This window comes from Lampetra fluviatilis, chromosome 60, assembly GCF_964198595.1.
Source record: "Lampetra fluviatilis chromosome 60, kcLamFluv1.1, whole genome shotgun sequence".
Classification (NCBI taxonomy): Eukaryota; Metazoa; Chordata; class Hyperoartia; order Petromyzontiformes; family Petromyzontidae; genus Lampetra; species Lampetra fluviatilis.
Window position 1 is genome coordinate 2,928,116 of NC_136334.1, and position 19,800 is coordinate 2,947,915.

Consider the following 19,800-nt stretch of genomic DNA (forward strand, 5'->3'; position numbering starts at 1 on the left):
GGGTGCTTCCTTTCTCTCCTTCCCCTTCGCAGTCTTCGTAAGTAATTCTGTGCTCAGAGTTATTTGTTACATTATAGGTGCATGAATAATTTTAGTTTGTTGTTATGGATACCACCCGAAATATAATAGTGATAAATTATGGAGAAAACAGTATTTCATTTCAACGCTCCAAAATAGCATCAATAGGTTTAGATTTTTTGCACGTATGTATGTTGAACTTCTTTACCACCGTACGTCGCCAACCGCGCTTCTCGGAGGTGTGGGAGAAGGAAGTAGCCAGTCTGACGTTTCCCTCATCATTCAATGAAGCGCAAGATGAGGATCATCATAAATCATTGGGTTGTCTATAAATGGATCACCCTGTATTGTTATTATCATTCAATTATACAGGTGTAGTGAGTCCAACTGAGTTGCAGACGTTGTTCCTTTTTAGAGGCAACACTTTTATTTGTAACACGCAACACAAAAGGATAACTGCCCCTTCACCAGATACAGCCTAGGGTGGTGACCACCCAGCTAACTACTCTATACAGAGGAGTTACTGCTACGAAGGGTCGGGCCTCACTTGGGTTCGCGACCACTTGTTTGCCTCGTAAGACGTAGAGCTTCCAACTTGAGACGTAGAGCTTCAGCTGGCCTCTTGCAGTATCAAGTTGAACTTCTTTTGCACCTTACGTAGCCAACCGTGCTAATCTGAGGTGCAGTAACACAGCTAAGTGAGGTGTCTGTTATAAATGTCGCCCACCAAAGGCATTTTAAAGACATTCGGTCCTCAATAAGGAGAGGTTCCCCACCCCTGGAGCAAGTGCTCCGAGTGAGAACCGTGCCCGGCCACCTTTCTATCCCTCGTGTTGGTGTTGTACCCACTGCACCAGGTACTTATTTAAGACCCAGTCAACCTATGGGAGGCCCAGAACCTGTCCGGATATTCGGCACTCTCACCCAGGCGTACACACCTGCAACTTGGAGGTGATCTCATCCTTGGTGATCATCACAAGGTCTATGTCCTCGACGGCGAACGCGGGGTAGGAGATGATGGAAAGCAGCCCCGCATCGATTTCTTTGGACGTGGATGCCCGTGGCAGCATGGAGTGCAGGATCGACTGCTCCGTCACAACACCGCCCGCAACAAAACACACGGATCATTGAGCCAGCGAAGGGGAAAAATTGCATCATACACTGACATAATTGTGTGTGTGTGTGGCCAGATACAAATTGGTCACACACACACACACAATTTTCCCATATAAGACACACCCCCGACTTTTGCTTTAAAATACTGAGTAAAGAAGTGCGTCTTATAATCCAGAGAATACAGTATTCAAACAAGCAGGCCAATGCTGCATAAACCTTGTGACTCACAGGGGAGGTTGCCACTGGGTATCCCCTAGGATAGGCTGCCGTAGGGCAATGGAATGGTTGAGATGAGCTGTGATGCAAGGTGCTTTGAGATGCTGAGATAATCAAGTAGCCTATAAATGTGGCAGAGTAGATTGGCAGTCAGTGAATTAATTGGGTATCTCGAGATTGATACCCCCAGATATTTGATGTACAGTCATACCTTGACAAATGCTGCTTTACCAAACTTGTGTTTAAGCTATACACGGTTTATTTATTGAGGTACGTTTTTCAGAACAGAGATAATATTTCGTATATACGAGGTTTGTTTGCATGTATGCACGTATGTTGAACTTCTTTCTCACCATACACAGCCAACCGTGCTAATCGGAGGTACGGTATGTGTTCACTAACAAATTGACGTTTGATCAATTTGTAAGTGAACACACACCAGTGTCCAATCAATGGGCAGGAAGAGGCCTGCAGTTGTAAAATATTAGGATTCCCATTCCTCAGAGGTGGCACAGTGACTCAGAGGTTGCAGCGCTGATCTGGCACCACTCAGGTCCTGGGATTCAAACCAGGCAGCTGCCCGTGATTAACGTGGGTCCTTCATCAAGTGTGGCAAGCTGATGGTCTCAGTCCGGCAACCGATGTCTGCACTGAATATAAAACATCGAGTCAACCATAATGTGACCATCATTTGTCCTTGTAGCAGGGCAAAAGTGGGGGGAATCTGGCCCTGGCGTGGATATGAGGTAATCTATTCCATTAAATCTTCCTCAGCAGATTGTTATCTAGCACGGAGCAGATTCACTGATCTGCGAGAGTTCCGAATAAGTTATTCTCATGCCATGACGCTGTTAGCACATCGGGGATAAAACTGGGCCAAAAGTAAAAATAAATATTAAGTAAGATGCCCCTGCTCCTGATAACTGCTGTACATAAGATTCTACAGAATAGTGTCAGTTCTGACATGCGACCTAAGGTCACAAGGGCACTTCAAAATAAATGCTGCCATCAAGGCTAGAGTTTGGAGTCTCTTGCTCATTGGCGCTAAGGAGGTAAGGCAACAATTTTATTAAAAATGAGACCATTCGCATGCTCATGTGGAAAAAAAACATCTCATGAGTGAGTGATAATGAGCACAAAGACATAAAAAAAGCTTCTCTCCACCCAAACCAGGTGTTTTTAAGAATGACAAGTCAAGATTATAGCAAAAACATAAAGAAGAAAAGAAGCAGAGTTTACCAGTAGCTTAAAAACGTATGTAACGATTTCTACATATAAAATATTTACCTAAGCTCACATTCCCATGCGTCCAACACAAAGTTGTTGTTTTTTTAACATCCATTCCCTCCTTCCACCACACCACCTTACCAAACATTCCTGGCTAGTTGGAGGTTGGTTCACCATTGTGTAACCTCACGTGATACAACACTGGGTCCCCCTAGGCGGAGGGACAGAGGCACAGAAAGGAATAAGGCCACGTGGTTTCTGCGGACACAGCTGAGCGCAGTCTGGCACCAAATTGGCATGGGCCAAGGTCCGGCATGTGGTGAACTAGCCATGCAAACGCGGGGGTAGGGTTATGTAATTTCTCCACTGGCTTTGCGAGTGCTATTCTCCCCCATTCCCGTGCCGAGTAGCTGTTAACAATTGCGCACAAAAAAAAAATACTGCCATAAAGGTCCCATTTTGTAGCTGCTCACCCCAAGCTATAAATGCTCTGATAGTGCATTGTCGTTGTACTGCTAGCCTTTTGCCATTCTCTGGTCTGACACTGGTGAGGCTACATCCTAAAGAAGGTTGTCTCCACTGTAGATCAATCAGTTTAAAAGATAATGCATCTATTATCAGAGCACGTTTGTTTGCATGTTCACCACAAGTACGTGTGGTTACTGTCGACATGATCACTTGCAAAAAGGTTTCTATTTGGTGTTTGAACATTTTAACACGTTTCATTTCCAGAAAGAATAAAACCTATTCTTATTTTTTCATAATTGCGCACTATTTTTTTAAATGTTATTATTTTAAATGTTTTGAACATTTTTGTAATTTTGTATTAAACCTAGCATGCCCGGGTGGCTAAGCGCGACAAGTGCATTTCTGGTGGCCGAAGGAGTAGAAAGCATTGGAAAAACAACTACTGAATGTTGATCCTCATAAATTGAGACTTTACAAATGAAAGTCTCATGATGATGGGAAGTTCTCATCCCTATTAAATAAACAAGACCATTACAAAATTCACTCAAGACTGAAAAGGTTCTACACTTCCAAACCACTTGTTCAAGCATGGGGGACACCTTGACTTTGCATGTTCTACATGCCAAAAAGAACTAAATATAAAACATTGAAAAACGCAACCTTAACGCATGATAGCGAAGGAAAACTCAGCATATTCGTCAATGACACTGCCTTGAAAATAAAAATGGGAAAAAATAGAAATAGGTGTCATATATCCGGAAATGGCCCTTCTCAATTTGATATACCAATAGGACCTATAGCTGGTACAGCAATTCACAAAACCCCAGTTTTCAAGGAACTTTGCAAGGCGATTTTATAAAAGAACGGTGACACCAAGCACAGGGTTTCAGGAGAAAACAATCTGTCGCTTGTCCAACATCACAACTAATTCAAATCGGACAAGCCTGAGACAGAGATGAATTCACTGTACTCGTATCTCCTGACCGCACGCTTGCCGAGTGACGTTACATTTAGTAACGTGCCACACTTTTCTAAGAAGCCACCCTCCTCCGGTCGACGTTTATTTTTGGCGCAAGTTATTCCTGGTGGTGGTATTGACGTGACCCAGACGAATGCCTCGAGGCCCAGGAGCATCGTCAAGTACCCTGCCTAATAGACAACCACATTGGCAGCGCACTTCAACTTCTCCTCCGTCTAAGCCAGAAGTCCCACAACTGCATCGGATCGGCTGCTCAGATCTCTCCTCTGCACGTACTCCTATTCGGCGCCTCTCATCCCGTGGCGTCCGCTGCCCTCACATCTCATTCCATTGCATCCTTCCAAGTCAAACACGGCCTCCCTCTGTTCCTCCTATCATATACAGGTGGCATCTCCTTAGGCCTTCGAATTCCATATTATTTTTGTCTTCTCAAAAGCGAACTTCAACCGCTCTCATATTTTCGGTTCTCATATATCCCTGTCAAGCTGTATAAGGTCACCTGCTTCTATGCATGTCTTGTGCTCTATATGCCTAATGGCTAGGCATATTTGCTAATTAAAATAGATTCTTACGCTCACAATACAAGGATAAAATTGTCCTGTCCATAAAAGAATACATTATTTATGACTTTTGTAAATCAAATGCATAAGATACGTGAAAACTACATACTGGTAAAAAGTGAACCAAACTGTACAAACGAGATGCTAAAACGAATACAAATGAGAAAGAAAAAAAGTGACAAAAAATATCAATTCCTGAATTTAATCACGACCCTGACTGAATCTGTACAATTCATCGAATACCTACTCAGAATTGTAAACAATAATAAACTTTAATTTATCAATAGAAGCCTCAAGGAGTTGTAAAACTCCTGTCAGAGGCATATAGCTGCTGCAGGCTCGGAGAGAGGCAGGAGAGGACAATGCAGCCAATTAATTGTTGTGCTGTGCTTATACGCTTTCACCAACCCACACTGACCATCGTGGCGAAGTATAGTGATATAACCCCCGTAACCGACATGGTATGGGGAGGCCCTCATCCACCAGTGGATTAAAAAAGAGCTGCACATGAACAATGTTCGGAATCGCTCAGCTCCTTCCCATTCAGGGTCACGATTAGGGGAACATTTAGATATCATTGTTTATTTACACAGAGGAAAATATAGCAACCTCCAGTGGTTTTAGAGATCACAAGGTATATGAATACAAAATCATTGACTCTTACACATGCAATGTGACACATGTAAAATGTGAGCTTCATCATTAAAATAAATTGATTAATAGATATATGACAACACATCTATTCATTTACATTCATGCAATATTTAAAAAAGCTGATAATGTGCTTAGCTTAATGCTAAGGTTGTAAAAAATTACCAAGCAGCTGCAGTAGTAGTAATATAACTGAACTCTGAGTAAAATAATTTAGCAGTTATTCCATTCATCAAAAGCGAAGCCAGAACCCCGTTTTGTGCCTCCACTATTTGATATCCAAATAGGCTGTCCCATCAGCAGTCAGGCTCATGAAGCAAATGCCGATGGATCATATATGTATGTTGAACTTCTTTTGCACCGTACGTAACCAACCATGTTAATCGGAGGTGAAGGATACAGGCAACAAACTAAACACAAAAAGCAGTTCTCAATGATTAGCAACTATTGGCCAAAGAGCACTCATTATAAAATATGGGACAACGTTCAAAACGTGTGGAGACACAGAAGCAAACTGATCAAAAAGTCACTCGCTCATCAGCTTTCTCACGCAGCCGTCTAGCTAGCGCTTTACAAAATAAACTAATCACAAAAAGCATTTCTCAATGATTAGCAGCTATTGGCCAAAGAGCACTCCTTATAAAATATGGGACAACGTTCAAAACGTGTGGAGACACAGAAGCAAACTGATCAAAAGGTCACTCATCAGCTTTCTCACACAGCCGTCTAGCTAGCGCTTTACCACAAGTTCTGGACACGAAAGCGTTGACAGATGCAAAGGAAAATCATTCCGATTGTTTAGGGCCTTTACCTGGCAGTGCTGGACTTCGTCAGGAAGCACATGGATGATGGACTTGGGGCCCCCATGTGCTCCAAACAGATCCAACTCGTCGATGGCCTCCAGCGCAGCCTGCGAGAGAAAGAGGGCAGAGTTGGGCTGCTTCGAAACACTAAGGTGACGTTTAATCCACGAGACTGGAGTGCAACACTGATGAGACGACGGAGAAAAAAAAGTGTGGCTTGTGTCTTTGCCCATGCAATATGGTGTCACTGACTGAAAGCATCCATTAACAATGCTTATATTTAGTAAAACATTTGTTTGCATCGTCATGGTCATGAATCTTAAAGAACAATATAGTGCATTTAGTATTTGTGCCTTATACACAATAGCTACGGTGAAGTCACTATGTTTCACAGATGGGTGAAGTCTGCTCGCAGGGGCGACGCTGCTATGCAGTTTAACAAAATGCCCCATTTGGACCATGACGCCGGCACAAATGGCCTTTAACCAACAAGGTCATGGGCTATTTCCACATCCACTGTAAAGCATTTGGCACATAGTAAATATTGTTAATACACCTGTAGCATTAACCAGGGAGGGAGGGGGGAACTACTGGGCTTCAATCACAAACCTCTGCGAAAATCGACAAACGCACTACTGCTCGACCATGTCACATCCAGTGCCCCTGTGAAATATTTGCGCAAGTCAACAAAACAGTGTCAGGCTACAGAAAGTTAAAACCAAGTACAGTAAAACCTTGGATTGCGAGCATAATTCGTTCCGGAAACGTGTTTGTAATCCAAAGCACTCGAAGATCAAAGCACTCGTATATCAGTTGTGATCACGTGACGCTCGGCAAATAAAGCGTATACGTACTACTCGTATTGCAAGACCTCGCTCGTTTATCAAATTAAAATTTACTTAAAATTTTTGCTCGTCTTGAAAAACACTCGCAGACCAAGTTACTCGCAATCCAAGGTTTTACTGTAGTTGAACGCTTTGTTGCACAAACCTTGGCAGTGCCAATGGAGCTGGCATTGAGCTCAGGGATGCCTTGGTTGGTCTTGTCACCTCTCTCCCACATCCCATAATCCTTAAGAAGGAGAAGTGCAGCATTAGTGCATCAACACCACTGAGAATTCCTCTTCTTGCAAAGCCACGGAGCACCACATGAAGTATAAAGTGTAGAATAGATCTGAACCAAATTTCGATTTAAAGCTTTCGTGACTGCAGGGATTCATCTTCTTGGTTCTTTCGGTAAAGTCACGTAGAAGGGAAATAATAAAATAATAATAAAACATAATCAAACTAAAATTCTCACGACGTTTCGGCCACAACACAAGCAGCCGTCCTCAGGTGAAGAAACAGAGCTGTCGGAAAGACAGTGCTCAAATGGAGCGCTGTGTGTTGTGGCCGAAACGTCGTGAGAATTTTATTGTATTGTTTCATTTTTATTATTTTATTATTTCCCTTCTACGTGACTTTACTGAAAGAACCAAGAAGGAGATCTGAACCAATGACCTTACAGGAGCAATATGGTAAAAAAAGAGATTAAGAAGTATTCATTTTATAATCATAACAGCCATTACAGTAGACACTAGTACTTGATTTGTACATTCAGCATCACCCTTAAAGTAATCAATAAATTAGGACATTCATTTTTAGAAGCATGTCTTCCTACTGTGTGACGCTGCTCTTATGGTTCCCTTTCAAATTCTTGAAGCTTGCGGTTTTAAGTTTGAGGTTTAGAATACATCTGTCATATGTTGCCAGACAGCAATCCTGATTGACTGTTCATGGTCACGTGAAGAAATTCCTAAAATCCTTCAACGAACACTATGAAATGCACAAGTACAGCCCATTTGATGGGGGACGTTCTAAACGCCGCATGAATAGCAGTTTTTTTTTACCATGCTTCACCACCGCTGGTCCATGTGAATATTGAAGGCAAGGAGCAGAGACACAGTGGCATAGAAGTGCAGTATGGTAAGTCCTCGCTTAACGTGTGTTAACACAACACATTTTTGCAACAATATGGTTCTTCTATTTGGGAACACTTTTCGCACAAGGTGGAACACGCCAATTAAAAAGCAGTTTCTGAGCGGTCGACGTCGAACTACTTTCCTGTGCTGTGTGGTTGAGCAGTAAGGTGATACAGCACACGGAATGATACAGTATATGCAGCGTACCCTCATCTCAGTTAATTGGCCTGCCATGTGATGACTACATGCCCATTTCATCTCACAAATGGGATTGAGAACAGTCATTCTTCGCTTAATGCGGCACTTTTCAGGAACGCATCTACCGCGTTAAACGGAGAGATTTCTGTACAACAATTAATTTTCCTGCACTTGCCCTCAGCCTCCAACCTTGTACTTTCTGCTGTATCCATGTGTTTTAGACATATCGAGTTGGCTTCCAATTTGGGCTGGAGCCCAAATTCTCAGGGACGATTTTGTTTATTGGGTTGGCATGAATTCCCTATGTCAGAATATGTAATGGACATACAGAACGTATATAATTAGACATCCTCGGTACTGACTTTCCTAACTCACGTGATGACTAGGATACATTTGGAAAAAAAATGGAAATGCCACTTCTTAAATCCTTTATATTAAGTTCACTTGCTTTCTTGCGCGCTTACGACCGTGCAAATCTTTCGGTCGTTTTTTAACCCACTTCCCGTGATCCAATCGAGCTGACATTTTCCACACAGACTCGTTGTGCGTGACAATTAATTTTCGTGAAAATTTGTTTCCAAAATGTTACACTTTTTAGGACTTTTTTTTTATATTTAATTACCAATTGCTTAATGGTGCCAGGCAATCATCTGACCCATAGGTGGCAGCCATCTCAAGCCAGAGGACGAGAGGACTCTAGCCGCCACGCATATAAAGGATTTATAGTCAAAAACTTTGTTTTTACGGGTTAATTTTTTTTTTTAACCAACTTGACTTGTTCATGAATTCAAGTTCTGCGAGAAAAGAGGCCAAAATCGAGTCGACTCAGCTGCTCAAGGAACTGATGTATATTGTTGCATTTAATCTTAAGCTTTTAAAAGATGACTGCATAAGACACTCACCGCCACTTTGTATGCTGCCTCAATGTAAAACACCAGGTTCTGTATGAAGGCCACTTCATCCAGTGTGAAAATAATTCTCAGTCCTGCAAAGCACGAACACAACAAACGGAGAATTATGAGAATTTAGACTGCAGTATTAATCATTCAAAAATCTCAAAGTGGGGAGGTATTTGATGAGCATATTTCATAGGCTTTAGCTATTGAATACATAGCCAGAAAAGTGAAAAAGTTTAAGCAGTTGTTTTTTTCCTGATTTATATTTGCTTCATTGCTGTATTATTTTATTTTTTTGCCTTTGTCATTTTGGTGACCTGGGTCACTGTTGCAATTATACTATGCTAGTCTCTTGACTTCTAACCCAGTTGAACAGATTAAACTGCATTTTATGTATGTTGAACTTCTTTCACACCATGCATAGCCAACTGTGCTAATCGGAGGTGCGAAATCAATTATACTTTAAAGAGGTTTGAAGCCAAAGACACGAACACAATCTTCCAAGGCAAGCTGCAATGTTCAACCTGTGATGGTGATGGAATTCATAATTACCAACTGCCTCTATTTTTTTGCCATGGTTTTTACAACTTAGCAGAAAGTACATAATTCAAGGTCAAGTGATATTAGCAGAAGACCAGGCTGAGCTCAGACTCCAGTTACCACTGGTGACATAAGTGGTTAAGAACTGAACATGGCAATGGGCCAATACCAGCAATACAGGGTTGCAATACCAATCTATCAACGTGATGTACAGCTCTATCAATCCACTGCTGGATGAAGGCCTCCCCAACCCGCACATTAGTGCGGGTTGGTGAAGGGAGTGCCCTGGTTCAGATATCACTCACCAGTGATGTTAGTAGTGCCTGGGAATCAAACTCTGGTCCCTGGGTTCATAGCGATGCGCGAACCACTGTGCCATCACTCCACCCTGATGTTGCATGGCTATCTGATAATTTTGCAATCAGGCATCGCAATTGTCTGTAACACCCAGTACTCGCGCATGCACATGCACACAATGAAAAATAAAGTACTATTTGTGAGCACCTATTAAGGCTGGCACATCACACCAGAAGTGTTTATGTATACACGCACTTCACAAGGTACTCATTTAAGGCTAAGTTGACCTAGGCGTGACCAAGGACCAGATCAGATATTCACCAATGATCTTAATTTAGGAGCTTTCGTGACTGCAGGAATTATTCTTTGGTTCTTTTCGGTTAAGTCACGTCTAAAAATAAAATAATAAATTAAAATAAAATAACATATTACGACGTTTCGATTGCAATCGAAACGTCGTAATATGTTATTTTATTTTAATTTTTTGCAATCGAAACGTCGTAATATGTTATTTTATTTTAATTTATTATTTTATTTTTAGACGTGACTTAACCGAAAAGAACCAAAGAATTCACCAATGATGTTTCCTCGAGGCAGGGAATCGAGCTTAGTTCGCCAGATTCCTAGCACAGGTGCGTTAAGCACTACGCCAGCTCTCCCCACACGCAGACACGCACAAGCAGGAAGGGTTCCATGCGACATCCCTTCCATGGAAACAGCATGCCCAACACTCTTATCGGGGTGCCACAGTGGCAAGATGTTAACTACCTCGCTTGGTATACACGTCGTGGGTTTAATCCTGACCCTGGCACCTGGATATTTGGAATTTGCTTGTTCTCCCCGTGGTCATGTGCATTTTTCTCCGAGACCTCCGGATTTTCCCTCCACATTTATAAACATGCTTTAGAGCATTTGGCTGCTATAAATTTCCATGTGATAAGCCACTTCGTTGAGCTATCATTTGTGGCCAGGTCTCTTCTCAAAAAGAGCTACATAGCTCAGTGGGCCTTACCTCGTAAAATAAAAATAAAAAGTTTAAAAATAGTTTTTATAAATATAGCACATGGCAGTGTAAACCCAACACCGTCCCGGACCTGAAGCAGTCATCTGAGCGAGGATGAGCAGGTAGAGGGAGGTGGCGTCCACCTGCAGGTGACCCCACTGGTCATCCCCAACCACCGTGCTGCACGTGGCCGTGTTGTACTTGGCGTGCAGGCAGTCCGTGGCGCTCTGGGTCACCTTGAACTTCTCCACCTTGTCCACCTGTCAAATGAAGAGCGAGTAAAATCCATGTTCTCAGTTTACTCGCGTGGCAACTGTGCGGCAGCTGCAGGATGTGGAAGAGAGTAGACAGCGTTGGCGAGGTGTAGGTGGTGGTATCAGCGGCTTTGGCCGTGATGACATTTTGATCTTGACCTTAGAGCTTACTCAAAAGCTGGAATGTGTGCAGCGTTGCTGTCAAGGTTCACACGTGCCCTATTTAGAGAAGGCTGTCCAGAGGGAAAACATTCGAAGTATAGGTGTGGTGTCAAGGTCAGTTTAACGCGGTAACACCATGGGCTGTGCTGTTGATGGCACCATATTTCTCCGTCGTGCCTTAGTTTCTGCTAGATCCTATAGCTATGGGCTGGGGAACCTATGGCTCCTAAGCCGGATATGGCCCGCAGTTTCATATTACACATTCACGTCGAAACCAAAGAAACCAGTAAATTCAAATAATATAATTCTATCGCATAAATAATCCTACTTCATCTGGATGTTTATTTCATAATTTCACAGAGCCTACCAGTAGTCAAAACAATAATACATCTCAATTGGTTCTCACCTGGTTGAATGAAGGACACACCACTTAGAATGTATATTGAGAAGATCAATTGCAGGCTTACCTGTCTCATCATGCACTGTAGCAGCCCTCGCATAAGCTTCACCACACTCTGCCAAACACATAAACAGACAATGCACACTTGTAAGTGCCTGTCAGTCTCTATGCAAACAAAACATGAAGTGTTGACTGGATCCACTTTGAGTACAGTAACACCTCGCGGAACGCAGCGATTACGTTTCTGGAAAATTCCGTGTTGGCCGAAACCGTGTTCGACAAATAATCAACCTTACGGGAAAAATAGGTTTATATTCCTGGGTTGGAAATGATCACCCCCTCCCTCGTTTTTAATTATTTCTACACAATGTCCCCCCTTGTTATTGTAATCAAGGATGCCGAGTCACCCTTTCTTGTGTGTGTATGTGTGTGCACTCTTTATTTTTAAATTTTACCTCAATACAAATGCCCCGTCTCCATTACCCTTCACGCACCGGGCAATCACGGCCAACGCTCGTCCCTAACACTAAATTGCCAACCCGATGCTTGCCCCTAACACCGAATCTCCGAACCGTACTCCCCATTCATCCATATCTTCATGAACCAACCAACGCCCAAGTTTGGTGTAATGGGTGTGGTCTGTCTAGGTATATCACGGTCACTTGAACGTTAATGATACGCCATCAAGGTGTCCATATGACTGACGTCCTCAACGAGTGGATGGCTAAAAGCCTGCGGCAATGTGTGAACATTTACGTTGTGCATGAGCATGTGGAGTGTGTTACAATGTCATACAAAAAACATATTTCTGGTAAATAAATAGTTCTCAGTCAATTCAATTCATACCACGGTCCCTTCCAACGAATGCAGAATTCTCACCTCTCGCAAGCCTATCTAGCAACTGAACTTTTGCACTAAAGTTCTGACTTTTCTGTGTGTTTTCTAACTCAAATCACCACCGCTCAACTTACGCTTAGGGGCCATGATTAAAAGGTGAGACCGCATGAGTATTGGGGAGGGAAGATGGCGACGAGATATTCATCCGCAGAATCTACAAACACAGTTAGCTACATCGGTGCAAAATAAGTCCAACATACATACGTACAAGCGGACCGAGCACTACATTTCTATGCGGACATTCTTAGCAGGGTCAAACTGCGTATAGTCGAAATATCACCCCCGTGTTCTGGAAAACGTACGTCAATAAATTAAGTTAACCGTTCGATAAAACAGCGTTGGGCAAGGTATGACTTTATATGACCAAGATAAAGTATTGACTTAAAGCTTTCGTGACTGCAGGAATTCATCTATCTACGTGGCTTTACCGAAAGACCCAAATAATAAGATAAAGTATATTAATTTGTTTGGATTACACAACAGAATTCAGATAATTTGCAATTATAATCAGGGATACTCTGGGATCTTAGAATCGACAGGGAAAGAGTAGTTACGTACTTATTTACAAGATATCTAAAGAAGAGATAACTTTTTGTACAAAAGTATTTATTGAGGTGCTGTCATTACAAATCAGAATCTGAATATTTATTTATACTGGAGGAATCCGATGAGCTATTAAGCTCTTTTTCACAGATGTCCAGTAAGGTCGGTTAAGAACGTTACATCTTGGATCCTCAAAATTATTTCAAACCAACATATTTCAAGGTTGCAGACCCCCCTCTCCCTAAAGGGGATATATATCAGTATAAATGAATCTCTGAACTGAAAGACTTGGCCTGGTTTCATACCTTATATCTATCTTCCACGACACAAAATATAACCAAAATCTAATTATTGATGTTGAAATCTCCCTGGACGTTGGTTGCATTGATGTGGGATGAACCAGCAAGCAAGACATAACAAGCAAAACAGAATAACAAGGCTAGAAGTACAAGGCAAAAACAGAGTACGTGCAATATAAAGGATGAATTAAGTTTACTTCAAACTAGATTTTGGCATTATTAAGATCTGAAAAACATAATTATGATCTAATCTATTAAATGGTCACATTCAAAACATAAACAACTGTTATATTCATAATTTCTAAGGAGGAAATCTGAGAGCTCTTTCAGCACTGAGTTAGTACAGATGTTAATGTGACGCACATGGCGCGATACGGTTTCACGTTTGGGTAGGATATCCTAAACTTAGCAACAGCATTTGGAACAGCATTGAATCATCACAGAATTTCTTAAACTGCGATGGCTTGGCCCACCACCTCCATCCCAGGTCGTCATAACACTGGCCGCTCGAAGGCTCACCTGCTCCAGCTCATAGGCCTTGGCCTTGTCCTCATCTCGGTCGGCGTTCTTGCGGTACGCCATGCCGAGCCCCCACACTGCCAGGATGCAGTACACATTGTCTCGCACCCACGCATCCGGCTGCTCTGGGCTGGCGGGCAACAGCCCTGTGACAGCGTTCTGTCATGGAGAAAACGTCAACAGGGTTAACCGGGAACTCTCTACAAAATGCAACCCCTCTCAAGGAGCCCGAGAACAAAAGCGCATGTCACAGGACATGACACACTGTTGACCACCATCGTGGAAACTACCCAGCCTGCTTTGCGCAGCTATGACATTGCTTCACAAAAGATTCGCCAGATGTTGCCACTTCCCAAACTTCTAACAATCTGTTATTATCACAGTATGGAGTACAACACCTGCTTTGAAAATGCAATATGTATTTCATATCTTCACAATTTTCAGTTTTCAGTTTCATTTATTTGGTATAGCCCTGTGAGCCATTCGGCTCTTAAATCGGGTGCAACCGCAACAAACAAAAAACAAAAACCATGAACAATTGCCTGCCTCATGCATATTAACTAAAAATAAAAAAGAGCCTCTACAAATACCACATTCCCACTTCCTACTTGCATTTGCGATAAAAGTGCAAAATCAAATACTTATGAACACCGGCACTTCCGAACCAGATCCATTAAATATTTTTTAAATCCTTTATATTAAGTTCACTTGCTTGCTTGCGTGCTTGCGTGCTTGCTTACGACCGTGCAAATCTTTCGGTCGTTTTTTAACCCACTTCCCGTGATCCAATCGAGCTGACATTTTGCACACAGACTCGTTGTGTGTGACAATTAATTTTCGTGAAAATTTATTTTCCAAAATTTTACACTGTTTAGGGAATTTTTTTAAAATATTTAATTACCAATTGCTTAATGGTGGCAGACAATCATCTGACCCATAGGTGGCAGCCATCTCAAGCCAGAGGACGAGAGGACTCTAGCCGCCACGCATATAAAGGATTTATAGTGAAAAACTTTGTTTTTACGGGTTAATTTTTTTAACATCAACTTAAAACGCGAACTCGCACTTGCAAACTGAACCGGGGAACTATTTTGTTCAGCAGAGCGATTCTCCGCAAGATGTAATGAGTTAGCCTCGCGCTGGGAGTTAGTTTTGTGTATTGTGTGTGTGCACGTGCACATGTGCGTGTAAAATGGGGTGTGTGTCAAAGTGATTGTGGGAGTGTGTGAAAGTGATTGTGTGCGTGTGTTTGCACCCCCATGTGTGTGTTTGTGGGCAGCGGTAGTGGAATGATTAGCGCACTGCGCACCAACCCAGTGACTCAAGTTCGATTCCCGTGACCAACACAAGTGACGATTAGCTGAATGGTTCCTGGGTCTCCCCTCGGTCGACTCAGCCTCAAATGAGTACCTGGTGCAGTGTGTAAACATCACCACTGGGGAGTCAAGGGCGGCCTGGCGTGGTGCTGGCCACCCACTCCCTTGTGTGCTGTGCCGGCCTTCATTGGTACTCGCTAACAGCACTTGCTCCAAAAGTGTATTAAGACTAAAGGAGGGATCTTTGTGTGTGTGCCCGAGTGCCCCAGTGTGTGTGTAATTGTGGCGACTCATTACGCCCCTTCTGACAAGCAAGCCACCATCAGGACTCGTGCATGGTAAGTGAAAATAAGAGATTTTTTGTGTTACTTTATTTTATGTTTTAGTCACTGTACAATATTTATTACAGTATTACATGCAAATGTACAATATTTCTTCTTATTTATGAGTTTAACAATGTTTCCCTTTTTTGTTGAACCGTAACATATTCTATAACACTGACCATATGTGCATTTGAATACTGTTGTCACTGAAAATTATTAGGATCCCACGTTTGCTTAAAGCCACAAAACACATGCATAGCTCCTTGTGAGCTTCCTAATTCTTAAATTGGGTTGCAGCACACCTGTTACCGAATATTTCTTCCCTAACCTCATCCAAGTTTTCCTTAAATTCAAGTACGTGTGTGCTTGTTTGGCCGATTCACTAAAATTGCCAAACACCTTCTGTGGAATGCTCAGTGACCTGATCCATCCAGAGGTATAACATTATAATTTAATATCCAACAGTATTTGTCCTGTTGTGGCAAAGTTTCCGTGCAAATTCAGTTTTCTGAACCTGATCAATATATTGAAGCTATTTCAAAACAAAACGACTGCTTATAGAAATTATACCTGATTTTGAATACACGTTGGTGTGAAAATGGTCTAAGAGTGGAAGAAACTCCACTTTTATGGCTTTATCATAAAACTCATCGACATAAATAACCGGTGTTAACCTCCCTGTAATGTTGGTGGCGATGATTTTATCTTGAACAAAATTTGACCTCAAGACTTGACTTTCAAAATCCTACTCTGTACACCAGCAATTGACATGCCAAATGTGACCATCTGTGTATACTTAACTACACAAGCACTAAATGTATAAACGAATGCACAAATAGCAACAGCCGCTATTCACCACTAAATGGTAGTGGCGTCACCACGACGCTTGCGCCAAGCTAGGTGCACTTAAAACACACATGCAAACACACGTACTACTGAGATCGAAGAGCCCCCCCCCCCCCCCCCGAATACAACCACAGATAGATGAGGGGGAAAAAACTCGGGGCTGTCTGTGTGAGCAACACGACGACCAGATACCCGCGTCTCCCAGTGTTGACGTGTGCTTACCCCACGACGTAACTCATTTTATGAAGTTGAACAATAGGGAGCCAGAACAGGATCAAATACCACTTTGCACGAGTGTTACCTGTGGAACCCAGGTCAACCAGTGTGTCACTGTTTAATGTTGGATTGACGAAAGTAACACATTATAAGATGTGGATTTATAGTGTATAAAATGTGATCGAATCTTGCGGTAAAGGTGCAGCCCTGCAAATGCGTGCCACTTTAGAGAACACCTCTATCTAGAGCAGGGGTCCCTCAAACTTCGGCTCCGGAGCCGCGTATGGCTCTTTGGTTTCCCCTTACAGCTTTGGCTGCCCCCTTGCGGGCAGAAATTCGGAAAAAAACCTTAAATCTTAAACATAATTTAACGTAGAGATAATCGATTAAATATGGCACGGAATGGGTCACTGTGGAATTTCTTGACGAAAACAAAATGTACAGTCATATTGTATTGTTAAAGAATAATTAAGGGGGGGAACTAACTAGAGGCAATGTATTTCATCACCTATTTTAAGTCAGACTTTGTTTGTCATCTGCCGTATACCTACCTGCCGTGCGTGTGCACAAGATAGCTCTGCGTCTGATGCTACTCTCGAACTATTTTGGTCAAAGACGTGGCTCTTCTTCTTTTAAAAGTTGCCCGGTCCCTGACCCGTGGTGTACGCGTTTAAATCCTGGGCGGACAGGGGCAGAATTCAATAAACATGCCTGGGCCAATTCACAATGGTTGACGGCCTCTGGCCAAATCAGCTGGAATGTGTCCAAGTTCGGCAGCTCGCCAAATATTTGACCCTGGATATTGCTTGAATGGGCGACAACCGTGTATTGTAAACTAGGTGATGTCGGCTGATGACGGGTCTTGTTGTTGGGCAGCAGAGCGGAGAACAGCTAAGTGTGTTTTACTGTACTAAGCTCTCACGTCGATGATCCACCACCTTCACCAACGCCGCACCAAGTTGCGTGGTCTTGACACAAAACTTGACGTCTTGCACGGCGTGGGTAGGGGAGGGGGGTCCTCATCCAGCAGTATATTTATTAAAAAGGCCGTACATATGCAGTTAGTGGAGACAACCACAGTCACAGTAAACCAAGCTAAAAAAAACATAACACGCGGATAATCACAGACGCGTCAATTACCTGGTGACACAAGATCGTCTGCTGCACAAGACGCGCATATCCATCCAGACGGACCCCGGAGTTGCTCCGGCTCCTCATGATCAAGCCAGACACCTCCTCGTCTGCCGAGCCACGGTGAAGAGGGGGGGGGGGTAAGAGGCGGCGGCGATGGGGCGAAAGGGCGCGCTGGAGGCCGGCTGGGCAGCTAGGCGAACCCGGGGATGCGAGTGGGGCCTACGATATTTTTTTGTGTTTTTCTCCCGTCGGCTTTAATATATCCGCGAAACAGCAGCAGCAGCATACAGTAGCGGAGTAATGAGGTTCTAAAAGGGAAGAAGCGGATGACGCGCGTGATGTGGACGTGCGTGGAGACGGGTCTAAGAATAACAAGGGCATGAGGGGAGCGGCAGAGAAACCCGACTCCACCGGTAACGAGAACCGCTCCGGCCTGTGGGGGGCGTGAGGGGGCGTGGCGGCGAGCGCACGTGACCCCAGCCTCGACCCAACCGCGTGGCCGCTCGGAATCGAGGACGCGGTTCCGTGATATATCGTGATATCGCGATATACCGTGAGGTCGCGATATATCGTGAGGTCTGAGAGCCTCGCGATAATCGTGTCGTCCGATCGGCGAATTCATCAAATCCGTAGCTTAAGAAACACCGCCCACATCACAGAATAATAGTCCATAATAGAGGTGTTTGGGTTAGATCGCGTAAAATGTTATTGTGTCGTTAAACCCCCCACCAGGCGACAAAGACAATTAGTAAAGTTGTGTGACGTCAACAAAACGTGCCAATTCCTTACTCAATCTTGATTTGAAGCCTTTGTGACTGCAGGAATTCATAAAATAAATCGGGCGCAACACAAGCCCGAAACGTCGTGATTTATTTTATACCTACGTGACTTTACCGAAAGAACCAGAGTATTAATTCCTTACCCGTACAGTACATACCGGTGTGTTGAAGAGTAAACCCACAACATTTACAATTCGAGTATGACGTTTCGCCAGTAATTACAACCAGCATCATCAGGCAACAGCCAGATTTGTGTCAAAATAATCGTGCAGGCCAGTGCTTGTCATTGATGTACATTGATTAACTGCACCAACGTTCGACCGAAAACGGTTACCGTTTCACGAATGACTTTCGGAACGAGTAACCATTATAATTTAGAGTTTTTCAACAACCAGATTATTTGTCATTATTGTTATGGTCATTTATTACAGATAACATCGATTTGGAAATCTGGAATTGAGTGGGGGAAAACACACTTGTGTACAGAACACTGCAACTACTGCAGCAGAGTTTTTCCACATTAATAGGGTCATATTAACGTGTCGAATGTTATTTCACAATTTCAAACAAACACATCTCTGTCTTTGTTTGCCATATTAAATATATTACATAACAGTGTGCTTTCCAAATCAAGAAAATCTATTCTAAATATATTATTTAACATCTATTTCGACTACGTAGTTCGTGAAGCCTTCAATAGCTGTACCGGAGGAATTTCAATCTGGTACAGATACAATGGGAGGCTGATCGATGCCTGGGTGCGGTCAAGGGATGGCGCCCTATTGCTCAACCCTGTTATGTATGCCGATGATCTGGTAATTGCTGCTCACTCAGAGGAGGAGTTGGAGGCGCTGCTGCTGAACCTGGCGCTTGCCACTAAGAGGTGGGAACTTATCATCAGCCCCACCAAAACCAAGCACCTGCCTGGGTATTTTGTACCATCGGACACTCCACCCCAACAACTCACAATTGGTGATAGGGCCGTTGTGGAGAGAGTGGAGAGTTTCCCATACCTGGGCAGTGTGCTCATGACCGCCTGCGGTTTAACAGCAGAGGTCTCACTCCGAATCAGTCGAGCGGCATTATCTTTTAATCGGTTGCGTAACGCTGTGTGGAAGCTACCTGGTTTGTCGCTCCACACGAAGTTTCAGGTCTTCTCGGCCACAGTCATTCCCTCTCT

At 43.2% G+C, this 19,800-nt stretch overlaps 1 protein-coding gene across 4 annotated transcripts in view; it reads right to left on the minus strand.

The window, feature by feature from the left end:
- Positions 1–18,299, minus strand: part of LOC144950997 (phosphorylase b kinase regulatory subunit alpha, liver isoform-like) — a 65,569-nt gene extending 47,270 nt beyond the window's left edge. For all 4 annotated transcript variants that reach the window (XM_078881210.1, XM_078881209.1, XM_078881208.1 and 1 more), the window contains exons 1-8: positions 17,848–18,299; positions 14,007–14,165; positions 11,816–11,863; positions 11,024–11,192; positions 9,099–9,181; positions 7,029–7,109; positions 6,047–6,145; positions 957–1,103 (exon numbers count right to left, since the gene is read on the minus strand). In XM_078881210.1, the coding sequence (XP_078737336.1) occupies positions 957–1,103; positions 6,047–6,145; positions 7,029–7,109; positions 9,099–9,181; positions 11,024–11,192; positions 11,816–11,863; positions 14,007–14,165; positions 17,848–17,925 (864 nt within the window). In that variant the 5' untranslated portion in view covers positions 17,926–18,299. The remainder of the gene's footprint in view (positions 1–956; positions 1,104–6,046; positions 6,146–7,028; positions 7,110–9,098; positions 9,182–11,023; positions 11,193–11,815; positions 11,864–14,006; positions 14,166–17,847) is intronic.
- Positions 18,300–19,800: the final 1,501 nt, after the last annotated feature.